The sequence below is a fragment of the Cervus elaphus genome, chromosome 33, assembly GCF_910594005.1.
Source record: "Cervus elaphus chromosome 33, mCerEla1.1, whole genome shotgun sequence".
In the NCBI taxonomy this organism is placed as follows: domain Eukaryota; kingdom Metazoa; phylum Chordata; class Mammalia; order Artiodactyla; family Cervidae; genus Cervus; species Cervus elaphus.
The window spans coordinates 13101494-13128791 of record NC_057847.1 but is presented as its reverse complement, the minus strand read 5'-3'; the positions used below and the strand labels follow the sequence as shown (position 1 = coordinate 13128791).

Sequence of the window (27298 nt, the reverse complement as noted above, 5' to 3'; positions counted from 1 at the left end):
CAGATGAGAGAATAGAAATTAGTAAGTTGTCACAAGTGGAAACTGGGGGAACTGGAACTTGAAAATTAAGGTGTTTAGTTTTGGAATCAGTCCTTCTTCACAACATTATGAGCAAAATATTTAATCTGGCAAACTACTTCAGGTATTTCTGGAAGAAAATTATATGGATTATAAGTCAAATGATATTGGTTACTAGAGTTTCAGTTAGGTGTGGCAAACTGAGAAATATTAAATAATGAGTATTAGCAACATAGAAAAACAGCACAGCATTCGGAAAGGAAAGTTGATTATTTTTCCATTCAGATCAATTCATAATCTGGTTTCTATTCAGAGCATACATTTCCAATATTATTCACATGTGAATAATAGATAAGGTTCTGAATATTTGGAAGGATGACACAGGGAATAATGATGGTCATTTTTTAAACAACATTTCTTAGCAACATAAGATATATTTAAATATTTTAGGATGAGTTTTACAAAAGTTCATTAGAAAAATGAAAAGAACATTCACTAGTTTGTACCCCTTTTATCCATGTTCCATATTAAAAATATTATTAGCACCTCTTAGGTAGTTATCTCAAAAACAATTAAACTTTAAAAAATATTTTAAAATATACAATTTTCTGCTACTAATATTGTTAACAGTAAAACTACTTATAGTAATCTCATTTTATAAAGTTGTTACTTTGGCAAACAAAATTTACCTAAAATTTCGTATCTAACATTTAATTGTCTAAATTATTTGAATAATTGTGGCAACTCAAACTATATTCTAAAACTCTTGGAAATAATAAACATCTTACAAGTTGTAATATCAAAACTTACAATGTAGCAAGCACTATACTATGCATGTGTGCCCCCATTTACCCTTGTAATCATTTCACAGACCAAGAAGAGTCAGGCTAATTGAGTGCAAATCCAAATTGATTTGAATCCAAATCCTATACTCATTATTATTGCATATGATTGGTATTTCATGTTTTCTCTTTCATAATATTTTACATTGTCTTCATTTGTGTCTGACAGTTTATTGGCAGCCAGTATAGATAAGAGATGGGCTTCCCAGGTGGCGCTAGTCATAAAGAACACACCTGCTAATGTAGGAGATATAAGAGACAAGGGTTCAACCCCTGGGTCAAAAAGATCCTCTAGAGGAGGGCGTGGCAACCCACTCCAGGATTCTTGCCTGGAGGACCCTATGGACAGAGGAGCCTGGCAGCTACAGTCCTTGGGGTTGGACACAACTGAAGCAAGTTTACATATAGAATACACATATAAGAGAAGCTGTGGGATTTAATGGATTGTAAAGATTTTTCTTCCTGATGAAGTGATTATGTATGTGTTTTGCTTGTGGAGGAGAAAAAGAGAATATGCAGAAGGTTAAATAAAAATTGTCCTAACATATACTTAGCTTTATAACTCTATGAACTTTCTCACTGAACAGTGGCAGATAGTTTAAGTAAAAACTGGTAATGGCTTATTACTTCATCTCTGGAGTAGAAACTTCTTGGCAAGATGAGTCATTTAGGTAGCTCACAGCTGTTCACATTTTGAAACTCTCTGGAAATTTCCCTAGAGTGATTTATAAATTTTGTAGAACATTCTGTTGAGAAGAATATGTTAAAAAAAAATTCACTTTTGAAAGTCAAAATTCTTGCTTTCTGATTCCAATAATTGACTAAGAAGGAAGTAGCAGTTTCCTCTGGCTTCTAACTTGAGAGCACCTGCAGCTTAAGAGAGAGGTCAGCAAGTTGAAATTATATTCTTTATGAAAATACAGATTAAGTATGGGCTAAAACCCCAAAGACACCCAGTTTCATAACTGATTTAGCTGATGTTACTTCATTGTAAGAAGAGCAAATTAATAGTTATGTTGACAAGAATGGGTTAACTTTGGTCCAATGGGATTTGCTTAAAACTTAGAATAAACTGTAGATTGAAATAAAATATATGGTACTAGAAATAATTTACTCTTCATTAAATTTTGCTAGCTCTTTTAAGAATGACTATTAAAAGAGACAAGTGCTTCCAAAATTGTTTCAAAATGTTTCATGAGCTTAAAATGCCTCAAACACTTACTATCAATCAGAAGGACATACATTATTTTCTCTAGATTGTATACAATCTTAAGAGGGAAAAAACTGATGGTTCAGAAATTTTTTTAGCATAAGCAAAAGTCAAATATTAAGGCATTTAGAATCTTCCAAAGTAGGGCCCCTGAAAAGTAGTACTTTTGGAAGCTTCTCACAAAACAAAAACAAAAACCTTTTGTGGTTTAGGGACTAATCAGGCATTGAATGGGCTTCCCAGGTGGCTCAGTGGTAAAGAACTCTCCTGCCCAGGGACAGAGGAGCCTGGTGGGCTGACATCTATGGGGTTGCACAGAGTTGGACACGACTGAAGTGACTTAGCAGTAGCAGCAGCAATGTAGGAAACACAGGAGACACGGGCTTGATCCCTGGGCCTGGAAGATCCCTTGGAGGAGGAAATGGCAGCCTGTTCCCAGATTCTTGGGACTTTCCTGTGGTTCAGACAGTAAAGAATCTGCCTGCAATATGGGAGACCCAGGTTTGATCCCTGACTTGGGAAAATCCCCTGGAGAAGGAAATGGCTACCCACTTCAGTATCCTTGCCTGGTAAATTCCATTGACAGAGGAACTTGGCAGGGTACATCCCTTGGGGTCGCAAAGAGTTGGACATGACTTAGCGATGAGAAGGCACTGAAAAAGAAATCTGCTACAGGTGTAGTCAGTTTGAATAAGGCAAGGTTTGGAGAAGTATAGCAGATGACTGACTGAAAATGATTTCTTTACCTTACAAGGGATGTGGTTATTACTAAGAGAAGAGCCTAGACGATATTGATTTTTGTTTTTTAATCACAGAATATCTTTACTTTTGTTTAGCTTTTAAATAGAGAGCATTTTCATAAAATTCTGAAGTACCAAACTAGAAGAATTCTTATAAGCAGTCATATCCAAAACACTGTTTCTAAATATGAGTCGATGTGTGGTAAACAAATCAGATGACATATTCCTCCCAGGTAGTGCCAGTCTTAGTACAAGAAACAATATTTCTTAGTTCACAATTCAGAAAATGTCCCCACAGCCTCTGATGGAAAGAGAAAACCTTGAACAACTTTACATTTGTTTTAATTAACTTCTATTTTTCAGGAAAGCATTCCAGGCATGTAACTGAAAGATCAGTTAGCACTAAATGTATGTAATAAAGTAAACAGTGATTCCTCATCCCTCAGACTTCCACATCCAACTTTATTCTGGCTTCCTTCCATCCTTGTCATTGAGATGCACAATACCTTTTTTATTCCTACTTATCTATATGTGACCTATTCCTTCACATTTTCCACTGTCCTTTAGAATTTTCTCTTCATCTCTGAAAGTGTTAGTTACTCAGTCATGTCTTAGTCCTTGTTACCCCATGGACAGCAGCACACCAGGCTTCCGTATCCAACACCAACTCCTGGACCTTACTCAGACTCATTTCCTTTGAGTTGGTGATGCCATCCAACCACCTCATCCTCTGTTGTTCCCTTCTCCTCATGCCTTCAATCTTTCTCAGCATCAGGATCTTTTCAAATGAGTCAGTTCTTCACATTAGGTGGCCAAAGTATTGGAGCTTCAGCCTCAGATTCAGTCCTTCCAATGAATACCCAGGACTGATCTGCTTTAGGATGGACTGGTTTGATCTCCTTGCAGTCCAAGGGACTCTCAAGAGTCTTCTCCAACACTACAGTTCAAAAGCATCAATTCTTTGATGCACAGCTTTCTTTATGGTCCAACTCTCATATCCATACATGACTACTGGAAAAACCATAGCTTTGACTATATGGGCCTTTATTGGAAAAGTAATGTCTCTGCTTTTTAATATGCTGTCTAGGTTGGTCATAGCTTTTCTTTCAAGGAGCAAGTGCCTTTAATTTCATGGCTACAGTCACCATCTGCATTGATTTTGGAGCCCAAGAAAATAAAGTCTGTCACTGTTTCCATTGTTTCCCCATCTATTTGCCATGAAGTGATGGGACAAGATGTGATGATCTTAGTATATTGGATGTTGAGTTTTAAGCCAACTTTTTCACTCTCTTGTTTCACTTTCATCAAGAGGCTCTCAAGTTCCTCTTCCTTTTGGGCTTTCTGCCATAAGGGTGGTGTCATCTGCATATCTGAGGTTATTGATATTTCTCCCAGTAATCTTGACTCCAGCTTGTGCTTCATTCAGCCTGGCATTTTGCATGATGTACTCTGCATGTCAGTTCAATAAGCAGGGTGGCAATATACAGCCTTGACGTACCCCTTTCCCAGTTTGGAACCAGTCCATTGTTTCATGTCTAGTTCTAACTGTTGCTTCTTAAACTGCATACAGATGTCTCAGGAGGCCGGTAATGTGGTCTGATATTCCCATCTCTTGAGAATTTTTCACAGTTTGTTATGATCAACACAGTCAAAGGTTTTGGCATAGTCAATAAAGCAGAAGTAGATGTTTTTCTGGAACTCTTGCTTTTTCTATGATCCAACAGATGGCAATTTGATTTGGAGAAGGGAATGGCAAACCACTTTAGTATTTTTACCTTGGGAACCCCATGAACAGTATAAAAAGAAGTTGTCAAACTGTCTTCCAATGTAGCTGTACTGTTTTGCATTCGTACCAGCAAAGAATGAGTTGATCTTGCTTTTCCACATCTTTTCCAGATTTTGGTGGTATCATGCATTTTATTTTAACCATCCTAATGGGTGTGTAGTAGTAACTCACTGTTGTGTTAATTTACATATCCAAGATGACGTATGACATGGAACACCTTTTCATTAACTTGTTTGCCATATCTATAGGTTTTTTTAAGGTGTCCAATAAGGTCTTTGATCTATTTTTAATCGGGTTGTTTTCTTATTCTTGAGATTCAAGAGTTTTTTTGTATATTTTCAATAGCAGTCCTTTATCCAGTGTGTTCCTCTCGGCCGCCGCCCCTGACCTCATATGTGGGGTAGCTCCTCTCGGCCGCTCCTGCTCATGCTCCACGCATAAGTTCAGGGGAGGTGGATGAGAGGAGCAAGCCCGCGTCCAAGGTAAGGAGCATCGGCTGCTCTTTGCTGGAGCAGCCATGAAGAGATACCCCATGTCCAAGGTAAGAGAAACCCAAGTAAGATGGCAGGTGTTGCGAGAGGGCATCAGAGGGCAGACACACTAAAACCATAATCACAGAAAACTAGCCAATCTGATCACAGGACCACAGTCTTGTCTAACTCAATGAAACTAAGCCATGCTGTGTGGGGCCACCCAAGACGGTCGAGTCATGGTGGAGAGGACTGACAGAATGTGGTCCACTGGAGAAGGGAATGACAAACCACTTCTTGAGAACCCCATGAACAGTATGAGAAGGCAAAATGATAGGATACTGAAAGAGAAACTCCCCAGGTCAGTAGGTGCCCAATATGCTACTGGAGATCAGTGGAGAAATAACTCCAGAAAGAATGAAGGGATGGAACCAAAGCAAAAACATCATCCAATTGTGGATTTGACTGGTGATAGAAGCAAGGTCCAATGCTGTAAAGAGCAATATTGCATAGGAACCTGGAATGTTAGGTCCATGAGTCAAGGCAAATTGGAAGTGCTCAAATAGGAGATGGCACGAGTGATTGTTGACATTCTAGGAATCAGCGAACTAAAATGGACTGGAATGTGTGAATTTAACTCAGATGGCCATTATATCTACAACTGTGGGCAGGAATCCCTTAGAAGAAATGGAGTAGCCATCATGGTAAACAAAAGAGTCCAAAATGCAGTACTTGGATGCAATCTCAAAGATGACAGAATGATCTCTGCTCGTTTCCAAAGCAAACCATTCAATATCATGGTAATCCAAGCCTATGCCCCAACTAGTAATGCTGAAGAAGCTGAAGTTGAATTGTTCTGTGAAGACCTACAAGACCTTCTAGAACTAACACCCAAAAAGATGTCCTTTTCATTATAGGGGACTGGAATGCAAAAGTAGGAAGTCAAGAAGGTGTTACTCCTGTTACACCTGGAGTAACAGGCAAATTTGGCCTTGGAGTACGGAATGAAGGAGGGCAAATGCCAACAGAGTTTTGCCAAGAGAACACACTGGTCATAGCAAACACCCTCTTCCAACAACACAGGAGAAGACTCTACACATGGAAATCACCAAATGGTCAACACTGAAATCAGATTGATTATATTCTTTGCAGCCAAAGATGGAGAAGCTCTATACAGTCAGCAAAAACAAGACTGGGAGCAGACTGTGGCTCAGATCATGAACTCCTTATTGCCAAATTCAGACTTAAACTGAAGAAAGTGGGGAAAACCACTAGACCATTCAGGTATGACCTAAATCAAATCCCTTATGACTATACAGTGGAAGTGAGAAATAGATTTAAGGGACTAGATCTGATAGACAGAGTGCCTGATGAACTATGAACAGAGGTTCATGACATTGTACAGGAGACAGGGATCAAGACCATCCCCACGGAAAAGAAATGCAAAAAGGCAAAATGGTTGTCTGAGGCGGCCTTACAAATAGCTGTGAGAAGAAGAGAAGTGAAAAGCAAAGGAGAAAAGGAAACATATTCCCATTTGAATGCAGAGTTCCAAAGAATAGCAAGGAGAGATAAGAAAGCCTTCCACAGCGAGCAATGCAAAGAAATAGAGGAAAACAATAGAATGGGAAAGACTAGAGATCTCTTCAAGAAAATTAGAGATACCAAGGGAACAATTCATGCAAAGATGGCTTCAATAAAGGACAAAAATAGTATGGACCTAACAGAAGCAGAAGATATTAAGAAAAGTTGACAAGAATACACAGAGGAACTGTACAAAAAAGATCTTCACGACCCAGATAATCACAATGGTGTGATCACTCACCTAGAGCCAGACATCCTGGAATGTGAAGTTAAGTGGGCCTTAGAAAGCATCACTACAAACAAAGCTAGTGAAGGTGATGGAATTCCTGTTGAACTATTTCAAATCCTGAAAGATGATGCTGTGAAGGTGCTACACTCAATATGCCAGCAAATTTGGAAAACTCAACAGTGACCACAGGACTGCAATAGGTCAGTTTTCATTCTGATCCCAAAGTAAGGCAATCCCAAGAATGCTCAAACTACCGCACAATTGCACTCATCTCACCAGCTAGTAAAGTAATGCTCAAAGTTCTCCAAGCCAGGCTTCATCAATATGTGATCCGTGAACTTCCAGATGTTTAAGCTGGTATTAGGAAAGGCTGAGGAACCAGAGATCAAATTGCCAACATCTTCTGGATCATTGAAAAGGCAAGAGAGTTCCAGAAAAACATCTATTTTTGCTTTATTGACTATGCCAAAGCCTTTCACTGTGTGGATCACAATAAACTGTGGAAAATTCTGAGAGATCAGAATACCAGACCACCTGACCTGCCTTTTGAGAAACCTGTATGCAGGTCAGCAAGCAACAGTTAGAACTGGACATGGAACAACAGACTGGTTCCAAATAGGAAAAGGAGTACCTCAAGGCTGTATGTTTTTACCCTGCTTATTTAACTTATATGCAGAGTACCTCATGAGAAATGCTGGGCTGGAAGAAGCACAAGCTGGAATCAAGATTGCTGGGAGAAATATCAATAACCTCAGATATGCAGATGACATCACCCTTATGGCAGAAAGTGAAGAGGAACTAAAAAGACTCTTATTGAAAGTGAAAGAGGAGAGTGAAAAATTTGGCTTGAAGCTCAACACTCAGAAAACTAAGATCATGGCATCTGGTCCCATCACCTCATGGGAAATAGATGGGGAGACAGTGGAAACTGTCAGAATTTTTTGGGGGGCGGCTCCAAAATCACTGCAGATGGTGACTGCAGCCATGAAATTAAAAGATATTTACTCCTTGGAAGGAAAGTTATGACCAACCTAGAGAGGATATTAGAAAGCAGAGACATTACTTTGTCAACAAAGGTCCATCTGGTCAAGGCTCTGGTTTTTCCATTGGTGATGTATGCATGTGAGAGTTGGACTGTGAAGAAAGCTGAGCACCGAAAAATTGATGCTTTTGAACTATGGTGTTGGAAAAGACTCTTGAGAGTCCCTTGGACTGCAAGGAGATCTAAGCAGTCCATCCTAGAAAAGATCAGTCCTGGGTGTTCATTGGAAGGACTGATGCTGAAGCTGAAATTCCAGTACTTTGGCCACCTCGTGCATAGAGTTGACTCATTGGAAAAGACCCTGATGCTGGGAAGGATTGGGGATAGGGGAAGGGGATGACAGAGGATGAGATGGCTGGATGGCATCACCGACTCAATGGGCATGAGTTTGAGTAAACTCCGGGAGTTGGTGATGGACAGGGAGGCCTGGCGTGCTGGGATTCATGGGGTCACAAGGAGTCAGACACGACTGAGCGACTGAAATGAACTGAACTGAACTGATCCAATGTGTTTCTGCAAGTATTTACTCCTAGGCTGTAGCTTGTCTTCTAAGCTCTTGATAATGCCTTTCGTAGAGCAGAATCTTTTAATTTTAATGAAGTCTAGCTTATTAATTTTTCTTTCATTGGTCAGTCCTGAGGCCAGGATTTTAATTCAATTCTTTGATGTAAGAGAGCTCAAACTTTTCTAGAAAACTTTACTCTGAGCTTAAAGGGACCTAAATTCTGGAAGTCATCTTGAAATCTTTGAGGCTAGAAAATAAAAGCAAAAAAAAAAAAAAAAAAAAACAATGTTGGGCAGCAGAATTAGAGGTGAAGAGAGACTGAGTTTTGATAACAATATGAGGTCCTAAATCCATCAATATTGAAGTCAAATACCTTTGACTTTTTCAATTTTGTGACAAAAAAATCCATGTTTTGTTTCTGACTGTGAGTCAGAATTTTTCTCATTTTTAAGTAAAGTGATGAGAAGACCATATTCATTGTCCTAACTTATTGTTACATTATACAATTAAATGTCTGTACATTTCTCTTTCTTTGGTAAGATGAATTATTATGTATTTTTAAAGTGGTATGAATACTGCTTCTTTAAAAGTGGTGTTCTAGCCAAGACTTCAGCTATGTGATTAGAGTAGTTCAGAGATTGGTAAGGTTCAGGGCTGATAAGAATCAAGGTTTCCTAAGCATAGGAGACTGCAGGGAAATCAATTAAGATGTGTTTTTGCTCAAGTTCTTGAGAAAGCAGGTGAAAAAATCAGAAAGTCCCTTAAATAGTTGGTTATTTTAATGTCATTTTCTTTCCTCTAGTATGAAAACTGGACAGGCTAGTCAGGATTGGAAGTCATTTATATAATGTGTTGTCATATAATATATATTTGAATGTATTATATTTATACAATTAGATGATTGGTAGAAATACATATGGAATAGAGTTAATGTAGAATATATAGATTGTAAGGAATAATATACTGATTTCTTTGCTAAGAAACCATAATACATGAATGTCCATTTATAACTGAAAGGATTATTAACAAATCCCAATTAAAAAGTAGAGTGGAGCTTGTGGAATGATTTTTTTCTTTGTCTTAGAACTCTTTACCTTTGCAATAACTGAGAATCACTAATTTTTATTTTTTTTAAGTCTAACATAAGTATAACAGTCACACTTTATTATTTAGGATAATATATTTTATTTCTCATACTGTAAAAAATAAAAAATGGTTTATCAATTTTCAGCATAGCCTGTTGATTTTGAACAGAATAAACAAAATTTGTAAATAAGCATCAGATGCTTTATAATGTAATTCTATATAAAATTCACAGTTAGATGCATCTGGTTATGCAAAATATGGGAAGACTAAACCCCCAGAGACTCTCTTATTTAAAAACACAGTAAACATAGTCACAAGCATTAAACATTGCAAACCATCTCTCAGTGTATGTCTTTTGACTAAGTAATGAGGTTATGAATAGTTGTTGGGGAAGTCACCAATATGCTGTTTATATGTCCTTGGTGGCAACTTGCCACTTGACCAAGAAGACTTTACCATTTATTTAAAGCTGTTGCTATCCATGTATAAAAGACAACATACATATTTCACAAGAGATTTTGATTTCACAAAGTTTCAAATTCCATAGAAGACTCAATTTAAGGCAGTTATTTATGTGCTTATGTGAATATTTGAAAACAAGATATAAAAATTTTCTTAAGTGAAAAAATTGACATTATTTTATAATGATACAATTTTTATGACCCAGGATGTATGTTAGGATTTTTCATATTATGCCTCAAAAGACAGTGATTTTATAGTTCACATCAGCTTGCCTCTGATTTCACATGAATGATCTGGAAGGGATCACATTTTAAAAATATGAAATCATCATGAATAAACTAAGTAATGAGATATACTTTCAGTGATATATGAGTACCATTTTAACTAAACTGAAATAGTCATGAAAGAGTAGTATAGGTAAGTACAAATACATACATATATCAAAATTAAATTGAGGGGATAGGGTGAAGTTAAGTACCAATTCATGAGTCACTGGTGGATTCTGAGTAGTGGAGAAACACATGAATTAATTCTTAAGAATTAAATCAGTAATGATGTGAAGAATGAAGTAGAGGTAAAAAGCCTGGGAGTTAGATGAACTTTATGACAAAACAATCAATAGTGTTTAGAGACTGATTATAAGTTGTATATGAGGGAAAATAAGAAATCAAAATTGGGATCAAACTTTCAAGCCTGAGAAACAGACAGAATTTATTTACTATTACTAGAGAGAAGTCACTAAGCTAAACTAAATGGACAAAGTGGTTAGTTGTTTCTAGATGACAAGTTCAAATTTAAATGTGAAATTTGAAGTGAACACTGTAGAATCTAAAGTATCTAGAAGCTCTTGAGATCTCAAACGGTACATGACTCAGCAGAGAAGGAAAAGTATGGATCTGGATAAACTGAATTAACTCCAGAGAAATGTTAAAAGCTTGAGAGTGAATAACACACATTTTTCTAGGAGACTTTCCCTTGCTGATAATTTTGCCTTCCTTTTTTACAGAAATAGTATGATATTTTTTTAAATCATGAATTACTGGTTGCATTGTGTGCAAAGCCTAATTATACATGAATAGGTTTCGGGAGGTTTATATATTCTTGCCATTCTGGGGAAGAGAAAATTTTGTCAAACAATAAAATTAGAAAGTAAATAAATAATTTCCTTCAGATTGCCATTAAAAGCTTCTCTTTTCCACCAGAACTTTTCTTATCATGACCTGTATTTAACACACAACTATTCAACCGTCTTTACTGACAAGATGGGCCAGTTCAGTTTCAGTTCACTCGCTCAGTCGTGTCCGACTCTTTGCGACCCCATGAATCCCATGACACAGAGTTGACTCTTTTTGTTCAGATGATTTGGCTTAAGATTGTTTGAAGTGCTGATTAATGTAAAAGGAGCAGAAGTATGTCTAGGGAGTAAATCATGTGATAGAATTCTGTTGTTACCAGCTCTTTCCAAATGTAATATTGAGTGATCTTATCAGAAAAGGATGCTTGCCACCATTTTAGATGTGAAACCCCAAACCACTTGATCTTTAATAGTTATATTTGTTAATCTGAATGTAGGCTATAAATAATATAATTGTATATGTGATAAAAACAAGTGATGACATATTCTCAAATAGATAACCACCAGATGGTAAAACAGACTGACTCGATGGGGCCAGCAGTATGATAAATTGTACTTAAATGGCAGATAGTTAGAAAGGAATCAAGAGAATAATAAATTCATAGTAGACAGTTAATAAGTTATAGCCACAGAATAAGCAATTTGATTAGATTGTTTACAATAAACAAATCTTTTTCACAATAATTTCTTCTTTTACTATTTTCAATGGCTGCTTCTTTCTTTTTCTTTTGGTTTTAATTAATCCTTCTTTTGATATTCTTTGGATGAAACCTAGAAAAGGAAGATAAATAAATTTATACATAATAAAGTAACATAACAAAATGTAATCTAAAATTTTTCAAATTATCTTTCAATGTTTAAAATCAAAAAATTGTAATTGGTTTAGCAGTCATTTGTCTATTTCTTTGTGTAAACATCCTCTTTCTAAGGATGTCAGTTTGCATAAATGGGTAAACATTATTGATTTTTATTATTTATCTTCGGTTAGAAATTAATGCTTATTTTATTAAAGTGAACATGTGGCTGTATATGGTTAGTGGAGTTATAGATGATTTTTATTTACATACTAACACTCTATAAATGGGCTTCCCAAGTGACGTTAATAATAAAGAGTCCACCTGCCAGTGAAGGAGACTTAAGAGAGTTGATTTGATCCCTGCGTTGTAGAGATCCCCTGGAGGAGGGCATAGCAACCCACTCCAATATTCTTGTCTGGAAAATCCCATAGACAGAGGAGCTTGGTGGCTACTGTCCATGGGGTCGTGAAGAGTTGGACATGACTAGAGTGATTTAGCACGCACACACTCTATAAATATGGATCATCTTCATTTTCAGAAGAAAATAAATACATTAAATTTCTATGCATATTTTGGTATAATCCTTTAAAATGAAAACTTAGTATATAAATATTAAAAAGTAAAATGTTTTGCTTAAATTTTTTGGGGGGAGGAAGATACATTGAAAGGAACTGCAGCTAACGTATCTGGCAGTGTTATCAAAATGTAGTTGAGAAGACACAGTTAAATCAAAATACTGTTTCTTATCATAAATATAACTAATTTCATACTTTCACAGATTAAAATTCATTCATGATTTCAATACAATTACTATCTTAAACAGTAGTGAATTAATGGGAGAATGCCCTCTATACCTCTTTTACAAGCCCTAAGACATGCTTTTTTAGAGATAAAATTGTTCTCATTCCCTCCACATCCACTGTAGTTAAATGGGCGGCATTTCCCAATGACTGAATTGTAGTAGAATCTGGTCACGTTGGCTTGACACAGTCCCCTGTCTGCTGGGGTCAGACACCAGGAGGGGCCATAATACTCTAAAAAGATCAAGAAAACATAGTAAGTCATATATAATAGTTAGTCTGAAACTTTCATATTTATTGTTTGTAGATTAGTCTTATTAGGCATGTTTATGTGAAACAGTAATCTAAATAAATAACATAAAGTTCATATATTTCAATTCCAGGAAAATGCTTAGCCAGTCTCCAAGTGTGCACTATACTGAGAACTTTCTCCTTTAAATATGAAAGTAGGTATATCTGTTAAAGGAAAGTGCCAGGACTACTCTTCATATGACAAAACTAGTTTTACATAGTATAAACAACCACTATTCAACAATTTAATTTATGAAAATTTATCAACCATATCCATTAAAAAATTATCATTGCTTATATATCATGTGTTCATGAGTTTTCGACTTCATAAATAAAGTCCTGATGAGCAAAAACTTTACTCACTGTATGAGACAAAGAGAAGCTAAGAAAAGAGGTCTTCCCTGACCAAAGTTCTCAATGACATAACATATGACAATTTAAAGCACAGGGATTCAGGTATAGCAAATTCTAACCTGAAGCTTTGGAAAGTGAACCCAGATGATTTGGCTTAGTAATAAGTTTTTTATGTGTGTGAATTAAACCAGCAGTTCTAGATGAGTTAGATATTTTTGCAAAGGAAGGAATACTGCTAAAGTCAGGTAAGATCATACATTTACAGGTTTAAACCAGACAGATGGGCTGGTCTGTCAATGGGACCAATCGCTTTCAAAAGTAGAAAAAAAAAAAAATACAACTAGAGTAATGAAAGGATCGCTCATTTCCTTACGACAAAGCTTAAAAATGGTTTCAGCCTGATGATAGTTTTCAGCTCCTTCTGAAATTCCTGTCAGTGGGGGGAAGCTAGTAGTCTTTTTAGCTGTAGACCTAAACTGCTTGATATTATTAGTAAACCAAAATTTCAGATAATTTGGTGGAAGGCCAGGAATCAATATAGCAAGACATGGTACAGGAAATGCAGATGAAGAGGATATGCTGAATGTACAATATTGGCAGAAAATAGAACTTAGAGGAATTCAGTAGCAATGAAGGCAAATGGTTTGTACAAAAAGCAAGAACTGGTTTGATGGTACCCAGGTGAAGAGACTAGAAAATAAATAAAACAACTTGAGGAAAAAGTAAAAAAAATCTTAAATTGATAAACAAAATTTTATAACCTCTTACCTTCTAGATATTTAAATAAAGATTAGAGTATCTAGATATAATGTCTCATGTAAAAGAGAAATTCTTGAAAATATAAGAGAAGCATTGAAAATATTACAGGAAGAACTTATGATAAACACTTTAGAAAGGTGACATTTTATGTCAAAATCTAAGAACTGAAATCACATTAAAATTGTTTTACTTAATCTTTAAGTAGGTGTATAGACATTGGTTTAAAAGAAACTCCTAGGATTTCATAAAAAAAACTTAACTAGAAATCATGTAGTCTAATTTATGTTTTGCCTCACTCCATTTAGAGATCATAGAGCATTATTACCGCCTTCTTAAAACAAAATTAAAATGTACTTGGTGAGAATGTGTGCTTAATTTTCTGAAAATGTTGAGGTCTTTTTTCTCCAAAAATGGTTAATGTAAGAGGAATTTTGCAACAACCTAGGAGAGATATGCTGTAATTGAGTCCAACGTTGTGAAAGCTTTTCCAATAGGTAAATGGTGGATTCTCATCAGTCCATAGCCAAGAATACAACATAGTTATCCATTGCCATTGCTTCTACTTCCATGGCCTTCTAACTTCCATGGCCTTCTAAAATCATCGCCCATCCTCAGAAACAAATGAAATACCCCACAAGCAATTAGTCTGATTTGAGAAACAGAGAAAACAGAAGAAATTGCTATTCTTGAATATTATTCTCAAAAAGTACCCACAGATGCCTCATAGTAGATGTGTAAGTATCATGGTATGATTTATACATCTATTTCACTTTAGCATTTTGTGCACAAAATATACTAGCCCACAATAAGTTGAAAATAATAATATATACATATATTATAGATATCCTTGTGTATACTTCTTTACAAATGTTATTTATTATGTCTTAATAGCAGTGCTCTAAAGCTCCTTATTCCAGGACAGACAGAAATTTCTGATTACAGGGAACAAATCATCTCTTTTTACCTAACACACAACTTAAAGTAAAACTGGCCCCATAAAAAAATCAGTGTTATTTCAAAGTGAGGACAAATTGGCATAGTATATCTGGGGCTATAGTTCCTAGATTAAAGGTAACAAGCAATATGCCTCTGCTGTCATAGACTAGGAGCCTGGAACATCACTTGAAAGCTAGAACCAAAACAGTCTCTCCACTGGGATCCGAAACCATGGGGCATCTATGGCCATGCCACCCTGAACATGCCTGGTCTCATCTGAAACCATGGAGCATATACCACAGTTTTGGTGGAGAGACGTACTTCTCTGTCTTCCTTAGGTCACCCAGTCTTCCAACCATTTGCCACTGACCAAACTACTCAGAAACCAAGGGAAAGAGCAAGAAGAATGCAGGGGATAAGTTTGAAAGCAAACAGACAGTTGACAGTACAGATTCATCTAAGAGTTTCACTACCTGCTGAACTGCCCCAAGCATCAGATTACCTCTGCCTGAAACTGTGACTTCCGAACCAGAGGGTGTGTGGAATGCTGCTTCTGACAGTCTGGGATCTGCTGTGCAGACTTAACTGTCTCTCTTACCACAGAGCAGCTCCCACTCAGAAAGTATTTCTCCATGACTGATCTGACGACTATCTCATTTGTTTGTCCTATTTTAATCACTACCTAAACAGATCATCAGACACAACTCACATTTGACCCAGGTTAATATAGACAGATAATAACATTTTGATAGGGAATTAAAGCTGGACATTAATCACTAAGAAGGCTGTATCGGGTAAGCCAAAGATTTCTTTTTCTTTTTCTTTTGGGTTTTTGTATAACATTTTATGAAAAACCTCAAATGAACTTTTTGGCCAACTCAATATTTCAAATTTTAAAAAATGATGTTTTTAATACTGCAATAAATCACCATCAGTTGGGAAGTTTTTATAAGGACATTACTCTTCAGAAACATGAATTATACCCACTACGTAAACTATTTCTCCTAAAATCATTTAAGCTTGAGGCAGTTAAGACTATCATTGAATTGCTCTACTATAAAAAACAGAATTAAAATACTGAAGCAGATGGTTTCTCAAGGACATTATAGCTCCAGATTTATTGAGTCCTTGAGTATCATCTGGTTCAATCTCTAAAGGTGAGGAAATAGAACTTTTTTGCTCCCTTTCAGGAGATAAACTTGACTATTTTCAATTAACATATTTATTCTAGATAAACACCAGGCACTCACCTATTCAAAATCCAGACTTTGAAATCTACAATAAAGTAAAATATAAATGTTTTGAAGTAGTTGCACAATGTGATAGTTTGGTCTAGATTATAATTTCTGGAAATTTAAGATTGAATAAAAGACATTAACCTGACTTCTGCTCATTTCCAAAGGGAATTTAATAACCAAATGCACCGTCTTGACTTCACCATTGATAACAAGTTGAACAGCTTCCATTTAGAGGGTTTATGATAGATTTCAGAATTCAGAGTTGATTCATATTCTGCCAGGAATTGCAGTTGATATAGTATGACTGCTAAACTATAAAATGATATTCCAAAAGCCAGTTTTATATGTAAACTGGCTTATGTAATAGCTTTGAAATTTATACACTAAACCTTTAATTTTGAACTTACATTGACTCTTTGTATGGTGTCCCTGTTTCTGTACTATTTTCAATTCAGTTCAGTCACTAAGTCGTGTCCGACTCTTTGCGACCCCATGGACCGCAACACGCCAGGCCTCCCTGTCCATCACCAACTCCCAGAGTCCGCCCAAGCCCATGTCCATTGAGTCGGTGATACCACCCAACCATCTCATCCTCTATCGTCCCCTTCTCCTCCTGCCTTCAATCTTTCCCAGCATCAGGGTCTTTTCAAATGAGTCAACTCTTCACATCAGGTGGCCAAAATATTGGAGTTTCAGCTTCAACATCAGTCTTCCAATGCACACCAGGACTGATTTCCTTTAGGATGGACCGGTTGGATCTCCTTGCAGTCCAAGGGACTCTCAAGTCTTCTCCAACACCACAGTTCAAAAGTATGAATTCTTCAGTGCTCAGCTTTCTTTATAGTCCAACTCTCATATCCATACATTATTACTGGAAAAACCATAGCCTTGACTAGATGGACCTTTGTTGACAAAGTAATGTCTCTGCTTTCTAATATCCTCTCTAGGTTGGTCATAACTTTCCTTCCAAGGAGTAAGTGTCTTTTAATTTCATGGGTGCAATCAACATCTGCAGTGATTTTGGAGCCCCCCAAAATAAAGTCAGCCACGGTTTCCACTGTTTCCCCATCTGCTTGCATTGAAGTGATGGGACCAGATGCCATGATCTTAGTTTTCTGAATGTTGAGTTATAAGCCAACTTTCTCACTCTCCTCTTTCACTTTTGTCAAGAGGCTCTTTAGTTTTCTTCACTTTCTGCCATAAGGGTGGTGTCATCTGCATATATGAGGTTATTGATATTTCTCCTCGCAATCTTGATTCCAGCTTGTGCTTCTTCCAGCCCAGCGTGTCTCATGATGTACTTTGCATATAAGTTAAATAAGCAGGGTGACAATATACAGCCTTGACGTACTCCTTTTCCTATTTGGAACCAGTCTGTTGTTCCAGGTCCAGTTCTAACTGTTGCTTGCTGACCTGCATATAGGTTTCTCAAGAGGCAGGTCAGGTGGTCTGGTATTCTGATTTCTTTCAGAATTTTCCACAGTTTATTGTGATCCACACAGTCAAAGGCTTTGGCATAGTCAATAAAGCAGAAATAGATGTTTTTCTGGAACTCTCTTGCTTTTTCGAGATCCAGAAGATGTTGGCAATTTGATCTCTGGTTCCTCTGCCTTTTCTAAAACCAGCTTGAACATCTGGAAGTTCACAGATCACATATTGCTGAAGCCTGGCTTGGAGAACTTTGAGCATTATTTTACTAGCATGTGAGATGAGTGTAATAGTGCAGTAGCTTGAGCATTCTTTGGCATTGTCTTTCTTTGGGATTGGAATGAAAATTGATCTTTTCCAGTTGCCTGGCCCCTGCTGAGTTTTCCAAATTTGCTGGCATATTGAGTGCAGAACTTTCACAGCATCACCTTTTAGGATTGAAATAGCTCAACTGGAATTCTGTCACCTCCTCTAGCTTTGTTCGTAGTGATGCTTCCTAAGGCCCACTTGACTTCACATTCCAGAATATCTGGCTCTAGGTGAGTGATCAGACCATCGTGATTATCTGGGTTGTGAAGATCTCTTTTGTACAGTTCTTCTGTGTATTCTTGCCACTTCTTATCTTCTGCTTCTGTCAGGTCCATACCATTACTGTCCTTTATTGAGCCCATCTTCACATGAAATGTTCCCTTTGTATCTCTAATTTTCTTGATGAGATCTCTAGTCTTTCCTATTCTATTGTTTTCCTCTATTTCTTTGCACTGATCACTGAGGAAGGCGTTCTTATCTCTCCTTGCTATTCTTTGCAACTCTGCATCCAAATGGGTACATCTTTCTTTTTCTCCTTTGCTTTTCGCTTCTCTTCTTTTCACAGCTGTTTGTAAGGTCTCCTCAGACAGCCATTTTGCGTTTTTGCATTTCTTTTTCTTGGGGATGGTCTTGATTCCTGTCTCCTATACAATGTCACGAAACTCTGTCCATAGTTCATCAGGCACTCTATCAGATCTAGTCCCTTAAATCTATTTCTGACTTCCACAGTATAATCATAAAGGATTTGATTTAGGTCATGCCTGAATGGTCTAGTGGTTTCCCCACTTTCTTCAATTTAAGTCTGAATTTGACAATAAGGGTTCATAATCTGAGCCACAGTCAGCTCCTGGTCTTGTTTTTGCTGACTATATAAAGCTTCTCCATCTTTGGCTGCCAAGAACATAATCAATCTGATTTTGGTGTTGAACATCTGGTGATGTCCATGTGTACTATTTTACGTGCATATATTGAGGCTTCCATTTTACCAGCCAGCTTAGGTTTTAGGAACCACCTCATCACTTGTTGAAGAAATTTCTTTTTGTCTTCTGAAAGTTTTTCAGGGAACTGAATAACAAATCTTTCCTTTGAACAACAAATTCAGACAAACTAAGAATGGCCTTGAATGCTAATATATTTGATTTTATGATGTAGACATTAATAAATGACTGAACATATAAAAGGATAAAAGAGGTAATTATTAACAAATTCAACCAGGTATGTGTCAGCTGAATCCAGTAGGAGACATGAAAAAGAGTAGAATATAAGAGAACCCTAACTACAGAAGTTATAGCAGGAATGGCTAAAATTAAGCACCAGAGTGAATGTGGGTAGGGAGACAGAGAGAAGGCAAATTCTATTATTTCTAGATTAGTTGACTTAGAAGATGGAATGTTTTCTAACATATTTTGAAATATATTTATATTATAAAATATAGTCAATAGTTTCCAAATTTGTAATTTTGTAATCATGGCTGTAATCATGACTTCAGAAAATAGCTTCCCAGGTGACATAGTGTTAAAAGAATCTGTCTGCTTATGCAGGAGACTCAGCAGACACAGATTCAATCCCTGGGTTGGGAAGATCCCCTGGAGGAAAAATAGCCACCCACTCCAGTATTCTTGCCTGGAAAATTCCATGGACAGAGGAGCCGGCCAGGCTACAGCCATGGGGTCACAAAGAGTCTGACATGGCTGAGTAACTGAGCATCGTACTTCAGAAAATTCTCTGAATGAAGACAGAATTGTGAACTATGCCTGTGGATTAGCTAGCATCTAGGCAAACAAGTCCAAGATGTTAGAAGATAAAACCCAAGTTTTGAGAAGACAAAGTTTTAATTTTTCCGTTCTTCAGGGGAAGTACAACATCAAGACTTTGTCCTCCTTTAACCTTGTTCACTACTTTGGCCACCTCATGCGAAGAGTTGACTCGTTGGAAAAGACTCTGATGCTGGGAGTGACTGGGGGCAGGAGGAGAAGGGGATGACAGAGGATGAGATGGCTGGATGGCATCACCGACTCGATGGGCATGAGTTTGAGTAAACTCCGGGAGTTGGTGATGGACAGGGAGGCCTGGCATGCTGCGATTCATGGGGTCACAAAGAGTCGGACACGATTGAGCGACTGAACTGAACTGAACTGAACCTTGTTCAGGTCTCTGTCTGAGCATATAGTAGACACTGAAAACATCTACATATGCCCTTATTTCCCAGGCATGCCAATAAAGGACAAAACCACCTTCTGTTTACAATTATTAGACTCCCAGTCTGCATGACAAAGCCTCATATAGAAGGCACTCAGTATGTTGAACTGAACCAAAATTTAGAAGTATAACAAATCCGTACCTCAAGTCATAAGATTAAGTTTGGAACACAGGTTTGATATTCCTCTGATTAGAAATAAGACCCAAAGACATAAACCATATATTGGTATTTTAAAATTTAAAATTTTATTTTAAAGTTTACAAATACTTTATGTTATTTCAGGTAAGCATAGTATTAAGTATATTAAATGAAGAAACTTCAAATCAAGGTTACATACTTTAGTTGTATTAAAATTATTATAAAATGAAATGCAAATGTAATAAAAGGTATACAAATGATACCTCTGATTGTTTTATTTTTTTTCCCACTATAAACCTCTGTTGACACTGGATAATCACTGATATCATTATCATAAAAAACTTGAATATTAATACCTTTGAGTTATTTGTGCTAAATACTGAGTTAAATCATCACAGTATTTACCAAAAATTTTATGAGATATTACTCTTCATGTATAACAAATGAGGAACTTGAAGCTGAGAGTGGTATAATATTTTTCAAGGCCAGAGACAGAGTCTGCAAATAGCAGAGCTGGAATTTAAACCCACATATTTCTGCCCGTAAAGCCAATGCACTTAATGGCTATGATATATCATACAAAAACTCTAAAAACTAACTAGAAAATAAAAATAATTGAGCAAAGATATTTTAATTATTATCAGGTAAAATGAAAGTAGTCAAGTTCCCCTTTATATTTGAATCTCAAAGTCTGTCTTCTTTGAAACCCAGGTTCAGAGTATCTTAGATGCTTCTCACCCTCAGTTATATGAGTGGAGTTGGAATTTAATAAGTCTGAACAGGAGAAAGATACCTAACAAAACAGGTTTATCAAACAAGAAGGCTGAAAAGTTTTGGAAGTAACAGTCTGAGTCAAACAGCATACAGAAAGCTCAAATATTTGAAGGGCAAGAATTATTGAGTTGTGATGTTCAACCTGGGCAGATTCTAGAAATAGACCAAAGTTTTAGGGTTGTATGCCCTCTCTGACCATATCTGCAGTAGTCAGCCAGATTTATTTAATAGAATTAATAAGTGATAAACTAGAAAGCTCATTCTGCTGTGTCCCTAGGAAAGATAAAGTTGAGATTTCCCTACACCACACATGTTATATCAATGCTTTTCAAGTTCATTCATGTAAAGATTGTCCAGCATTCAAATAGAAAAAGGGCAGTAAAAGAATTACACACAACATAGAATAACACAAGATTTTCTAATCTGTTCTCTCATTCCTAACTTGTCCTATAGCAGTCCATACCAAAATCATGTTATAGAGATTTTTCTCTATTAGCAAAAAACATGTGCCATTAAATATACCAATTAGTATTATTAATTTATTAGTTTTATTATTTACTATCATTATCAATTTATTTGTTGTTTGTACTGTATTTATTTGTGAATGAAATTCCAGATGTTCAAGCTGGATTTAGAAAAGGCAGAGGAACCAGAGATCAAATTGCCAACATCCACTGGATCATCAAAAAAGCAAGAGAGTTCCAGAAAAACATCTACTCTTGCTTTATTGACTACACCAAAGGCTTTGACTGTGTGGATCACAACAAACTGTGGAAAATTCTTCAAGAGATGGGAATATCAGACCACCTAATCTACCTCCTGAGACATCTGTATGCAGGTCAAGGAGCAACAGTTAGTTAGAACTAGACATGGAACAATAGACTGGTACCAAATCAGGAAAGAAGTACATCAAGGCTGTATACTGTCATCCTGTTTATTTAACTTATATCCAGAGTACATCATGAGAAGTGCTGGGCTGGAGGAAGCACAAGCTGGAATCAAGACTGCCAGGAGAAATATCAATAACCTCAGATACACAGATGACATCATCCTTATGGCAGAAAGTGAAGAAGAACTAAAGAGCCTCCTGATGAAAGTGAAAGAGGAGAGTGAAAAAAGTTGACTTAAAACTCAACATTCAGAGAACTAAGATCAAGGCATCTGGTCCCATTACTTCATGGCAAATGAATGGGCAAACAATGGAAACAGTGACAGCCTTTACCTTTTTGGGCTCCAAAATCACTGCAGATGGTGACTGCAGCCATGTAATTAAAAGACACTTGCTCCTTAGAATAAAAGTTATGACCAACCTAGACAGCATATTAAAAAGCAGAGACATTATTTTGCCAACAAAGGTCCATCTAGTCAAGGCTATGGTTTTTCCAGTAGTCATGTATGGATGTGAGAGTTGGACTATAAAGAAGCTGAGTGCTGAATAATTGATGTTTTTGAACTGTGGTGTAGAGAAGACTCTTGAGAGTCCCTTGGACTGCAAGGAGTTCCAACCAGTCCATCCTAAAGGAGATCAGTCCTGAATATTCATTGAAAGGACTGATGCTGAAGCTGAAACTCCAATACTTTGGCCACTTGATGCAAAGAAATGACTCATTTGAAAAGACACTGATGCTGGGAAGGATTGGGGGCAGGAGGAGAAGGGGACAACAAAGGATGAGATGGTTGGATGGCATCACCAACATGATGGACATAAGCAAGCTCCGGGAGTTGGTGATGGACAGGGAGGCCTGGTGAGCTGCAGTCCATGGGCTCGCAAAGAGTCAGACATGACTGAGTGACTGAACTGAAGCTTGGTTGAGAGTTATATAATGGTCACATGCCTGAGAAGTTTATTCCTGCCATTTTACTTGTTCATATAAAATTAATATTCACAAAATGGGGGTCTGTGAATTTTCTCTTTTAAAGGCATCTGTAACACTTCTCTGGAGGAATCTTACAACAAAATCTTATGACAAAAAACCTAATCCTTGTTAAAACCAGAGATGGGCCAGGAAGAAAAGGATTAGCAAAAAGTAGTCAGTGGTCACCTAGGGTGACTGTGTTTGGATGGCAGCCATCTTGGCAGAGATGAAGCGCTACATTTTTGTTTATCACCAGCGCTCCTACCAGGAAGTAGAAGGTCTGATGGATACTTACCACAGGTTTTTATCTGTTTTTGTAAAGCCAGCTCAATGGCACCAGATTCATCAAGTAGACATGTTTAGATTATGAGGGAAGTTTCTGTGTCGTTTGGTCTGAGAACACCATATGAAAAATAAGATATTTCTTTGGGACTATGGATATGAGTTGTTGATTGGGGTTTTTGAGAGTTGTTGACAGTGTTTAGTGATTAACTGTGGTATACAGATAAGTGCATAACTCTTTACTGATGTGGATTATTTTCTTTCCAAAAAGTGTCTATGGTTGTAATATTTTTCTTTATATAATCATATTTTCAACAGGAGGCCAAATAGGTGACAAAATTATCTTTCAAATGTTAAATTGACTATATCAGTAATGGTGTTTGGTGTCAAGCAGGCAATTTGTGAGTGTAATACCTCTTCCAGAAGGCTAATGAGAACTAAAAAATTTTAAAAGATCTGTGTGTGTATGTGTTTCTTTTCTACCCATTTCCCCCCACAAATATATATATGGAATCTGGCACTATGTCATTCAGTGAATACAGTCAGAAAAGAGACAGAGTTCCAGGTACTAAATGGCCTTCAGAATACCATCCAGTCACTCTCCCTTGACTGAAGGCTGCCAGGAAGCAACATGGGACTAGGTCAGGTATAGAGACGTTCCTTTTCTCAGTCAGACAACAAGTATCAGACTGGGTTGGCAATAGTCTTTTGAAATATATTCAGAGTTTTTTTTTTCCAAAATATCATATAACTGGGGTAGTCCCAAGACAGCTATTTACAGTTGATATACAGCTATGAGAAGCAGGATAACTCACCTTTTTCATGAATGAGTCAGGTCTACTCAAAAGATTCAGAACCAATATGAATACTTGAAAACAGTTTTTCTTTGCTACTTAGACATTTACCAAAGAGATATATGGAAAGGAATGTATTAACTCTAACTATATAAATATCCAAACATTATTCAAACATTATTAACAGTATAGAATGGAAGGCATCTGTACATATGCCATATAAATGTTAAAGAAATATCAAAAGCATAATTATTAACATATGAATAAAACGGTATGTAATCTTAGAATGAACATGGAGCATGAATGCAGACGATGCTCAAAAACACCTGGTAAGTGTGATCAGCATTCTTCTAACCATCATTTGTTCATTGTGTTGTAACTGTGGATTGCAAAATTAATGAATAAAAATATACAAGTCATTTCTCTGGTGCCTAACAGTGGGATAAACACTGGAGGAGGGGGGTCTACAAAATACAAAATCCATTGTTTCTTCCATTAAAAAAACTTGCCATCTAGTCAGTAAGTCGGAGCTGACACAAAAATCAAATAATTTAATTATTAAATGAATCAAAATAAAAACCTAAGGGAGAGAGAGAGGAAGAAGTCTTCCTTATGGAAGAGGAAAAAACTGAAGGCAGGAGGAGAAGGGGATGACAGAGGGTGAGATGGTTGAATGTCATCACCGACTCAATGGACATGAGTTTGAGCAAGCTCCGGGAGGTGGTGATGGACAGGGAGGCCTGGTGTGCTGCAGTCCATGGGGTCACAAAGAGTCAGACACGACTGAACCACTGAACTGAACTGAACTGAATGGTCTATAACCTCTGGTTTGCCAGAGCTAACACTGGATCATACTTATTTTTTTGGTGTATCATATTCCAATATATATATGATTTTTCAAAAATTGTAATACGCTTTAAAATAAAACTATGTTATTTATCTGCCAAAATCGTGATCGTATTTTTAATATATTGTAAATAAATAAATTATTTTTAGCATCCTACTTTCATTAGCATCCCAGTTTGGATGACATATGATTGTTGAGGTAATCTAAACATGAAGGAATGATAGTCTGAACAAAACAGGTAAGATGGAAAATGGAGATGATGAGAATGGACATTTCATCAGAGAAAGTAATAACATTTAATGACTGACTAGGAGAGAAGTGATCAAAAGTGATTACCAAATGCTCAAATGGGAAAATGGCGGCAGAACTCTGAAAATCTATAAAGTTGGAAATATTATAAAATGTAAAGAAAAATTACTCAAAATTCTTTTGCCCCAAAGCCCCACAATACTTCATACCAGTATTCTTTAATTTGTTTCCAGGAAACACATTTGAACTGTTAAAGTTTACATATATGTATTAATTTAGTTCTATTATGAATTCTCTTTTAAAGGTTGATTATCATTTTATTATAGCATATGTACTGAAGCACTTTATCTGAATAATTAGAGATTTTATAAGTGGCTGAAATATCACCTTTTCCTGCAAATGGGAACTTACAAAGAGTTGTTTTAGAGAGGAGAAACTAAGGCCTGGGAGCTAAGGCTTGTATTGCTCTGATTTATATGAGTTAAAAATGATGAATCATATTTATGTAGCACTGAAGAGGTATCAGACACTGTCCTAAGCGAACTATGTATATTGAATGATTTCACCTCACAATAAAGCCTATGAGGTAAGCATTATATTACTACCATCCTCATTTTGTAGTAGGAAAAAGTAATGTTCAGAGAGGTTAAGAATTATTTTAAGGTTGCACAGGTGGTAAGGGAAGAAATGGGACTTGAGCCCAAGTCTTCAGGCTCAGAGTCATTTCTCTTATCCACTATATTATAGTGCCAATCACACCAAGAAATCAAGAAGCAGTTGTGACAGTCTTTCATCCTGAAGGTCATACACAGAACTGCATACATTTAGAGATATTGCATTAGAATTATTTCTCTCCTGCATGTATGGAGGATACATTTCTTGTAACTACAAGGAGATCCTAATAATTCAGAACAATAAATCAAACTCAAATAATTTTCTCTCACTTGTGCACAGGGGCATGCTTATAAAACATTTATAAAAACCTCTTTAAGGAAGAGCATGTTTCAATCTTTGAGGTCACCCGTGTAGCCTACTGGGCTTTCCTGATGGCTCAGACAGTAAAGAATCTGCTTGCAACGCAGGAGCCTATTAATACTGAAATACAGAAATGAAAGGAGAAAATTAAACCTCAGTTGTGCTTAATATGGAGAAGGAAATGACAACCCACTCCAGTAGTCTTGCCTGGAGAGAAGCCTGGCAGGCTACAGTCCATGGGGTTGCAAAGAGTCAGACATGACTGAGCGACTAAGACTTGTGCTTAATAAGCATTCAAATATTTTGAGTCAAGAAGGTTCAGTGGAAAAAACATATTCTCATGCTAATTTGCAACATTGTGGTTGAGAAGAGGAATTTTAAAAATTACCAAATAATTTTCTAGTAACATTCAACAATATTTCTAAAATATTTTTCTATCATCATCAGAAAGAGAAACATTAAAATTCTATTTGCAAATATTTCACTTAATAATAATGCAGCCTCACTGTATTTTTGGAATATTCAAATACCTAAGGATTGTTTTCAATGACAACATTTTAAATGAATGCTATTCTATCTGTATTATGGGGCATGTTCTATCACTCTATGCTGAATCAAAATCTTAAAGGATTTACATCTTTTTGAAAGAATCTGCATCGAAACATGTATATTATCAAGGGTGAAACAGATCACCAGCCCAGGTTGGATGCATGAGACAAGTGCTCGGGGCTGGTGCACTGGGAAGATCCAGAGGGATGGGGTGGGGAGGGAGGTGGGTGGGGGGGTCAGGATGGGGAATATATGTAAATCCATGGCTAATTCATGGCAAAAACCACTACAATATTGTAAAGTAATTAGCCTCCAACCAATAAAAATAAATGGAAAAAAAAAAAAAAACCACACAGTAGAAAATAAAAAAAAAAATAGAGAAAAGATAAAAAATTACAAATGTTCACCATCTTAATGAAAAAATGTTCAACATTTTGTATATATAATAATTTCTTTCTGTTTTTTTCCCCTAAACATAGTTTTTAAAAATGACAACAAATATAAAATAGCTTTAATCACTTGGCTACTTACAAAAACAAACAAACAAAAATAAACGAAAGAATCTAACATCTACAGAGAACCTTTTACATTTGCTAAAACCTTGAACGAGGTT

The 27298-nt window shown here is 36.5% G+C and overlaps 1 protein-coding gene across 2 annotated transcripts in view; it reads right to left on the bottom strand.

The window, feature by feature from the left end:
* Positions 1-9598: 9598 nt before the first annotated feature.
* The window catches only part of TFPI (tissue factor pathway inhibitor), a 77632-nt gene continuing 59932 nt past the window's right edge, over positions 9599-27298 (bottom strand). For both annotated transcript variants that reach the window (XM_043894637.1, XM_043894635.1), the window contains 2 exons: positions 12761-12940; positions 9599-11880 (listed from right to left, as the gene is read on the bottom strand). In XM_043894637.1, the coding sequence (XP_043750572.1) occupies positions 11765-11880; positions 12761-12940 (296 nt within the window). In that variant the 3' untranslated portion in view covers positions 9599-11764. The remainder of the gene's footprint in view (positions 11881-12760; positions 12941-27298) is intronic.